At 46.9% G+C, this 9,561-nt stretch overlaps 1 protein-coding gene across 1 annotated transcript in view; it reads right to left on the bottom strand.

The window, feature by feature from the left end:
- Positions 1-6,042: 6,042 nt before the first annotated feature.
- The window catches only part of CRX (cone-rod homeobox), a 5,095-nt gene continuing 1,576 nt past the window's right edge, over positions 6,043-9,561 (bottom strand). Inside the window, exons 2-3 of the mRNA XM_004381619.1 lie at positions 8,899-9,050; positions 6,043-6,690 (exon numbers count right to left, since the gene is read on the bottom strand). Of these exons, the coding sequence (XP_004381676.1) occupies positions 6,043-6,690; positions 8,899-9,050 (800 nt within the window). The remainder of the gene's footprint in view (positions 6,691-8,898; positions 9,051-9,561) is intronic.

The following is a 9,561-nucleotide window of genomic DNA, read 5'->3' as shown; positions in this document are numbered from 1 at the left end:
GGCTGCAACAATGGGCTCAAGCATAACAACAATTGTGAGGATGGCACGGGACCGGGCTGTGTTTTGTTCCATTGTATACAGGGTTGCTATGAGTCAGAACCAACTCGACAGCAGCAGGTTGGGATTAGATGTCTCATAAGGAGGAACCCTGGTGACACAATAGTTAAGCACTCGGCTGCTAACCAAAAGATTGGCAGTTAGAACCTACCAGAGGCTCTGCAGGAGAAAGACCTGGCAATCTGCTCCCGTAAACATTATAGCCTAGAAAACCCTTGGGGGCAGTTTTACTCTGTCAAATGGGGTCAACATGAGTCAGAAACAGACTCGAGGGCACCCAACAACAACAACAACATCCGTCATAAACGTAGATGTAAAACCAATCAAAAAACTCAAATAATGTATGGAAAGAATACTACATTGTGAACAAAATAGGGTTTATCTCAGGAATGCAAAGTGAGTTAAACATTTAAAAATCAATCAATGGAATTCACAACATTAACGGAATAAAAGGGGGAGAAAATACGTCCACCTCAATGGGGCTGATTGTCAGGGCCACTGAGGAGAACACCATCAAGAAGAGATTACGCAAGACCTGGTAGCCAGAGTAAACCAAAACCAAACCCAACCCATTGCCGTGGAATCTCTTCTAATTCATGGTGACCCCATGTGTTACAGGGTAGAACTGCTCCACAGGGTTTTCTTGACTGTGATCTTTATGGAAGCAGATTGCCAGGCCTTTCTGCTGAAGCACTGCTTGGTGAGTTCAAATGGCCAACCTTTAGATCAGCAGATGAGCACTGCACTGTTTGTACCACCTACGCCAGAGTGAGAAGTTGGGAATTTACTTGATGTGCCTTGAAATGGTGTTTATGGGGTGCTGGAGACTTCTCACCTCCTGGTCCTGGAGCCATTTAGTGTGAAAGAGAAAAAATCCAGGCTCCTCTACATGTCTGTACTTGGAGATTTCAGTGGAGGCAGGAGGTGGAGGGAAACTTCTAGAAAGAGTCTGAGGAATCAGGCAAGTTTTCAGGTACCAGCTCCAAGCCTTTGCCCAAGCTGTTCACCCTCACTCTTTCCCTGATTGTCCCTCATCATTCATTGCCTTTCCATTCTTGCTCAAATGTCACTTCTTCAGGAGAGTCACCCCCAGCCCTCTCAGTCCAGCTAAGACCTCTGTGGATCTCCATCTTGACCTTCATCCTGAATGAAATTGATTTATTAGTGTGGTAATTGGATTATACCCTTGAACTCCTCCTGGCCCATGTCTTTTCTCTACTAACCTAATCTCTTCCCCCATACTGCTTTCTGTTCCTCCTCTGAAATGCATTTTCCTCTTGATTTCTCTCTCTTCCTCTCTCTCCTTCCCTCTCTCTCTTTCTGTCTCTCCCTCCTTCCCTTCTTCTCTCTCTCTCTACCTCTTTCTCTGTCACTTCCTCTCTCTTCTTTCTCTCCCTTCTTTCTTCCTCTCTCACCCCTTCTTCCTTCTCTCTTTCTCCCTCTCTCTCTCTCTTCTTCTTCCTTCCTCCCCTCTCTCATCTCCATACTTTGTGGGGGCTAGAAGCATCATCTTTAAAGTCACCCAAACAGGGGTTGCCCTTGCTGTATGTCCCTAAGACCATTCACCTCTCTTCTCCCAGCTCCCATTTCTTTACCTTTAACATGAGCCCTAGAAGCACCAGGGAGGTCCTAGGTGGTGCAATTGATTAACATGTTCAGCTGCTAACCAAAAGGTTGGCAGTTCAAGTTCACCCAGAAGCACCTCGGGAGAAAGACGTGGCAATCTACTTCTAAAAAATCAGCCATTGAAAACCCTATGGAGCCCATTTCTGCTCTGACACACATGGCGTCACCGTGAGTTGAAATCGACTGGGCAACAGATCATCCCAAGGGCAAGTGGTTTGGAGAAGCACCAGGAAGACAGACTGGATCGCCTTGGCCCTGGGAAAGTTACTTAACCTGCCCTGGTCTGTAAAACCAGGGGAGGGCGCATGGTGGCCCCTAGCTCACGGAGTCATGGTGAAGATTCAATGTGTGAGTAATAATACAAGGGAAGTGCATGCCAGTGGCTGGCACATAGTAGGCTCTCAATAAAGAGCTTCCCTGTGATTTTATTAGTATTGTATGTCTCAGGCATGATTTCCTGGTGGGGGGGATGAAGCGGGGGACAGGATCATTTAGGTAAGCCTCAGTTGTCTCCACGCAGTCCCCTCTCATGGGTTATGAGTTTGTACCTAACCAAAAACACCAAACCCATTGCCATCGAGTCAATTCCAACTCATAGCAACCCTATAGGACAGAGTAGAACTGCCCCATAGGGTTTCCAAAGCTCTCATCTTTCCAGAAGCAGACTGCCACATCTTTTTCCCTTGGAGCAGCTGGTGGATTCAAACCGCCAACCTTTTGGTTAGCAGCCGAGCGCGTAACCACCGCACCACCAGGACTCCTTGAGTTTGCACCTAATCCCCACTAATTCCCCTGCCATTCTGCTGAGGCTGGACTGACATAAGAGGATTGGAGCATTTGCTAAATTAGTCCTGGTCAGGGACAAAGGGAACAGCTGGGGAGGGAGGACATACGGGAGTGAGGGAAAGGAGGGGAGGCGAAAAGGCAAGACATGCTCACACCTGAGAAAGGAAGAAAGGGGTGAGGAGAGAGACATGGAGTGAAAGGCAGAACTCCCCCCAAAAAAATGGGGGAAAAGGAAGAAATGCAAGCAGGGCCTAGAGGAGCTGCATCTGAACAACCAACCAGTGGCCATCAACTCCGACTCATGGCAACCCCACGTGAGTCAGAATAGAACTGTACTCCACAGGGTTCTTAATGGCTGATTTTTTGGGGAGTAGATCACCAGGCCGAGGCGCTTCTGGGTGGACTCGAACCTCCAGCCTTTCGGTTAGCACCCAAGTGCGTTAACCATTTGTACCAACCAGGAACTCCTAGGCCAATCACAGACCCTCCAAATTCCCATCCTTTACTTCCTAAATGATTAGCTGAACTGCTTGTCCCCATCAGGGGTAGACTAACTAGTAAGCAAGGTAGACACAGGCTTACTTGTGCTTACTTACTAATCTGTACTGAACAATTTCACACATCTTTGATGTGTTGAAAAACAGGTGAAATTGTTCAGTACAGATTAGTAAGAAAGCTTAGGGGTACCTTGCTTATTGGGTAATTCGGCACTGGTCCCCACTGATCACCAGAACAAATGCTTCTTAACCAAACTTTGGTTAAGCAAAGTTTCCTCACATCCCTGATATTCACTCTGCCCTCAGTCTGAGCCAGTTAAACCAGTGGCCATCAAGTCAACTCCGACTCATGGCGACCCCATGTGTGTCAGAGTCGAACTGTGCTCCATAGGGTTCTCAGTGGCTGATTGAGGTAGGAGGTGTTATCATTAACCCCCACTCCCCCACATCCTGCTGATGGAAGGGGACTGGGAGGCCCTGTGAGGTCACAGAGGAGGGCTGGGGGTGACAGTCTGGCCCTGGAGCCCGTATCCCAGTTCAACAGCTTTAAAGCAGTAGCACAGGAAAGACAACACTGAGACAGAGAAAAGCGTGTGTGTTGACTCTCGCCCTCAGAGCTAGAAGATGGGGGAGAGAGAGAAGGTACAGAGCAATCCTTGTTCCTACCTCCCTGCTCCACCCTTCCAGGAAAAGCATGGAAATTTTAAAAAATAAAAACAAAACACCCAGACTTTAGGAAGACAGGCCTGGTGATCTGCTTCCGAAAGGTCTCAGCCTTGAAAACCGTCTGGAGCACTGCTCTACTCCGCACACTCATGGGGTCGCCACAAGTCGGAATCGACTCAACAGCAGCTAACCACCATAACGCTGAACATAAAAACAGAAAAACAACCATCACTCTCATAACCCAGGGCTGTGTCTTAGACAAAGCCTCTAATGACAAAGAGGTCAGGTTTAACAAATCGTCTGCGTTTAAAAATAAATAAATAAAACGAAACACCCAGACTTTGAATGAGATTCAACATTTTAATCGTTTTCACCCAGGGAAGGGGGACTTGGGGTTCCTGCGAGTAGGAAAGGGAAGGACAGAGAGGCTGATGCCGAACAAGGGGGGCTCCTGCCCTCTTCCTGCTGTTCCCATGTCCCTGCCACACTTCCTGGTTTTAGAAAGTCGAATCGATGACATCCCCAGTATACAGCCAGAGAGGCAGAGTTCAGGGAGGCAGGCCTAGCCCAGGGAAATGAACTTGGAGCCTCCTGATCAGATTCAGTGCCTCATTCTGTCTAGCTCCTAGAGAAGCCTTGGAAGAACCCTGTCTTCGTTAGCTAGCACTGTTACAACAGAAATACCACAAGTGAGTGGCTTTACCAAACAGAAATTTATTTTCTCATAGTTTAGGAGGCTAGAAGTCCAAATTCAGAGCACTGGCTCTAGGGGAAGGCTTTCTCTCTCTGTCGGCTCTGGGGGAAGGTCTTGTCTCTCTTCAGTTTCTGCTTCCTGGTTCCTGGGCGATCTCCATGTGTCTTGGCATCTATCTTACCCCATCTCTGCGCCACCAGAGTGCCTAACCAAACTTCCAGGAGTGTCAAAATGCCTGAATCCTTAAAATTCTCACAGAGCTTGTCTCCATACTGTGGGTAAAACTGTAGTTAAAATAATATGGCGCCACCTCCAAAAAAACTTCCTCAAGCCGAGCTCTATTTTCCAATTCCATAATCAAAACTGAAAATAAAAAATCTATAAGAAGGGATATATGTTTGAGATTCGGAGTTGCCTCCAAATCCATTTCTCTCTCCCTGTCTCTTGTATATTTACAGATAGGAAGTCTGTCTACTTTGAAATACCCACTACAGTTGGTACAGCGGCTGAGTGGTTAAGCACTTGACTGCTAGCCAGAAGCTTGGCGGTTCGAACCCACCCAGAGGCAGCTCAGAAGACAGGCCTGGCAATCTGCTTCCGAAAGGTCACAGCCTTCAAAACCCTATGGAGTTCTACTCTGTGTACATGGGGTCACCAAGAATCGGAATCGACTCAACAGCAATTAACAACAACAGTTGGTGCACCCCATGCAACTATCCCAATGCCACCAACGTTTGGGTGAAAGTTATCTTCAGAAAATTCGAAAAGAAAAAAAAATAGGGATAGAACAGGCAACTTGCCTTCCATTTCCCTACCAAATATGCCCATTCCCAAACCAATGTTCTAATGAATGAATAAATGAATGATCAAATGTCTTTAAGAAGAAACTAAGGGGGAAAAAAAGCAGTTCCCCTAAATTTACCATGTAAACCTGACATTTGTGAATTCCGTAAAATTCTCAAATGGATTTTTAATGTAACCATACAGTTGGTCTAAGGTTTCTTGATGGGGCCTCCTAAAGTCTTGTCTTTGGAATTTCTAGAAAGATCCCTAGCCATATGCTAAAGAAATGTCCAAATGGAAAGTTATGGAATCAAGCCTCCCTACATATTTCTCCTGGTGGCACAACAGTTAAGCACTTGGCTGCTAACTAAAAGGTTGGTGGTTCAAACCTATCCCTGGCTCTGTGGGAGAAAGACCTGGCGATCTGCTCCCATAAAGATTACAGCCTAGGAAACCCTATGGGGCAGTTCTACTGTGTCACAAGGAGTTGCTATGAGTTGGAATCAACTTGATGGCACACAACAGCAACAGCAAACATTGTTTCTTCAAGAGTGAAGTGATTCTGACCTAAATATGACCCTAAATCAACTGCAAGTTGGGTTTGATTTCTTTTCAGGGCCAGTTCTCAGCACCAGTTTCTGGAGTCTGGGGCTTATGGACTGATATGCCAGCTACTGTCCACATGAGATGATGTTGGGGTTGAGAGAATTCCTAGGACCTGTTGAGCCGTCCCAGGAGAGGGAGGAACTTCTCCCTAGGGAGGAAAGGGGTGGACTGTGTTGAGCTAAACTGAACGTGAAGCCAAGGAGGCCACCGCCTTTGGAAGGCTTGAAGTTCTTGTTGCTTTCCCAGAGATGCTGTCCAAAACTCTAAGCTGCAGGGAGGTAGAATTAGACAAGAGAGGGTCCTGAGGCCAGATGGAGACAGTATCTTCTACAAGATCTGAAACTTCCAGGCACTCTGATCTTTATAGTCCAGAGGATCCATGGGGTTGTAGGTGAATTTCCAGGTGCCTGTGGGGTCCTTGAATTCCAAGCTGTCCACAGGGCTGTAGGTACCATAGCTCTGGCCTGATAAGGAGGTGGGAGACTGAGCCAGGGATGGCCCCACAGAAGGGCCAGACAGGGGGCTGAGAGCTGGCCCCCCCAACTGGGGCACCATAGGAGAAAGGTAGGGATCCAGACCACTGAAATAAGAGCTTGGAGACCCATATGCTGAGGGTGAAGAACAGAAAGCAGAGGCTGGGGCATAGGTCATGGCATAGGGGGCCGAGGTCAGGGTAGACCCTGAGGCCACCAGCCCAGCCCGCTGGGCCTCAGGCAAAGGAGACTCTGAGGCTGGACTCCAGATGGACACAGTGGCCACTGCTGTGGTGGGGGAGGCTGAGGGGCCAGGTAGAGGGGGGCTGTAGGAATCTGAGATGCCCAGGGGATCTGGACAGGCATCCATGGAGGCTCTGGGGGGTGTGCCTGCCTTCCTCTTTGCAGGACGAGCCTTGGTTGATCCTCCTGGAGGCTGCTGCTGCTGTTTCTGCTGTTGCCGCTGCTGTCTACATTTAGCCCTGCGGTTCTTGAACCAAACCTGGGAAGTAAGAGGGGAGACTGAGTGGGGAAGAAGCCCAGGAGAGCCTTCATGGTGCTCAGGAATGATAATGCTTATCGATGAGAGATGTCAGCTTCACACCTTTCCATCTTGCATCTAATTATGCAACACTCCATTCATCCATCCATACATGCATTCATCTATCCATCTATCCATCCAGTCATTCAACCATTCATACATACATATATACATTCATTTATTCATCCATCCATCCATCCAATCCATCCAATGGCACATACCTACATATGTCTATCCATCCATCCATATGTTCATCTATTCATCCATCCATCCAACCATCTATCCATCCGTCCAATGGCACATACATGTATACATACATCTATCCATCCATCTGTCCAGTCATTCATCTGTCCACCCATTCATTCATTCAATCATCCAGTCATACATACTTGCATTCATTTATCCATCTATTCATCCAATCATACATATATATACCTTCTCACTCATCAACTTTCTCATTATCTGACGTTTCACATTTACAGCAATAGTAAAAAGTCTACTATCCGACTATTTTGCACGTTGACGTACATCTGGCAGTAACGAACACTGAGGTGCAAGGCGAGAATAACGCTGGCAGCAATGGTTACGGTTATGTATCACCTTGGCTGGGCCATGATTCTCAGTGGTTTGGCAGTTATGTAACGATACAGTCACCCTCAATTTTGTGATATGACATGGTCATCCTCCATTTTCGCGTAACATCAATTTCACATAACGACCTGGTCTTTGGAATCTAACCATGTCGATAAGTGAGGAGAGGGTATACATTCACCTATCCAACCAATCATACACACATACATACATACAATCATCCAATTATACATACATACACACATACATACCATCATTCACCCATCCACCCATTCATCCATTCAACCATCCAATCATACATACATACATTCTTCTATCCATCTATCCATCCAATTATGCATACATATATACATTCATCTATCCATCCATCCACTCATTCATCCATTCAATCACACATACATATATTCATCTATCCATCCATCCAATCATACACACATACATACAATCATCCAATTATACATACCTACAGACATTCATCTAGCCATCCATCCAATCATACATATATATGTACATTTATCTATCCATACATACATAACATCCATCTATCCATCTGTGCATATATTCAATCAGTTAATAAGCATGTGTTAATAAACTGTAAACCAAAAAAAACAAATAAACCTGTTAGCGCCGAGTCAATTCTGACTCATAGCGATCCTATAGGACAGAGTAGAACCGTCCCATAGGGTTTCCAAGGCTGTAAATCTTTATGGAAGAAGACTGCCACATCTTTCTCCCACAGAGCGGCTGGTGGATTTAAACTGCCAACCTTTCAGTTAGCAGCCAAGCACTTAACCACTGCACCACCAGGGCTCCTTTAATAAACTATAGACATGTGTTAACTGTCTTCTACTCCTTTGTGGATACTTCAGTGGAGCTGACATTCTAGTTGGGGTAGACAGATTATAAATAAACAGAAGATGAGTAAATCATACGGTATTTAAGAAAAAAACAAAACAAGCCCATTGCCGTTGAGTCTGTTCCAACTCATAGCGACCCTATAGGACAGAGTAGAACTGCCCCATAGGGTTTCCAAGGAGCGCTTGGTGGATTCGAACCACCGATCTTTTGGTTAGCAGCTATAGCTCTTAACCGCTACACCACCAGGGTATTTTAGGAGGTGATAAATATTATGGAAGAAACCATTGAGCAGGATAATGCAGAACAGAAAGAAAAGAAGGACTGCAGTGGTAGAACGTTGCAATTTTAAATGCAGTATAGGTTTCATTAGCAAAATGACACTTGAACAAAGACTTAAACAAGGTGACGGGGCAAGCCATGTGGTTATCTGAGGGATAAGCATTTCAGGTAGCAGGAACAGACAGTGCAAAAGTCCTAAGGCAGGCATATGTTCGGAAGGCACATTAGAGGAAGACCCAGGAGTCAATGTAGCTGGAGTAAAATGAGAAAGGGTGAGAGTGGCAAGAGAGGTCAGTGAAATAATGGGGGGAGGCTTTAGGCCACTTCATAATGTTGGCTCTTACTCTATGACCCCTCCCTCCGCCCTCCACCCTGGGTTCCAGCAAGGTCCCTGGAAGTCTTGTAAGGTCCAGGAAGGGCCCAGGGACCAGAACATCCCACCTGAACCCTGGACTCAGGCAGGTTGATCTTCAGAGCCACCTCCTCACGGGCATACACATCCGGATACTGGGTCTTGGCAAACAGGGCCTCCAACTCTTCCAGCTGGCTCCGGGTGAAGGTGGTCCGCTCCCGCCGTTGCTTCCTTGGGGCGCCTGGGGTGGGAACAGGAACATGGAGCACTCAGGCGACCCAGCGTCCCACTCTCCTCCTCTACGGGTGCCGGGACAGCTGGAGTGAGGCCCTGAGGTTGGGTGGGGACCCGAAAAGCCTTTTCTGGGTGTCTGTCTGCCCAGACTAAGGATGCTCTTGTTCCCTGTCCTTCTAGACCTCACTCTGTCCCCCAAGAAATCCGGTACGCCTTTGTCATTTTGGGGTTCGGGCCTCATTCTGAGAGGAATTGGCATTAGCCCTTTGAGGAGGCATGTGAATTTGTTTTCCTTCCCCTTCTGAAATTTATTATGCACTAAAACTTAAGCAGAGAGCTCTGGTGGTACAACGGTTAAGCACTCGGCTGCTAACCAAAAGAAAGGTCGGTGGTTCAAACTCACCCGGGAGCTCCCTGGGAGAAAGATGTGGGCAGTCTGCTTCCATAAAGATTACAGCCTTGGAAACCCTATGGGGCAGTTCTACTCTGTCCTACAGGGTCGCTATGAGTCAGAATCA

Source organism: Trichechus manatus, unplaced genomic scaffold (genome assembly GCF_000243295.1).
Source record: "Trichechus manatus latirostris isolate Lorelei unplaced genomic scaffold, TriManLat1.0 scaffold00087, whole genome shotgun sequence".
In the NCBI taxonomy this organism is placed as follows: Eukaryota; Metazoa; Chordata; class Mammalia; order Sirenia; family Trichechidae; genus Trichechus; species Trichechus manatus.
This window is presented reverse-complemented; position numbering and strand designations above follow the sequence as displayed.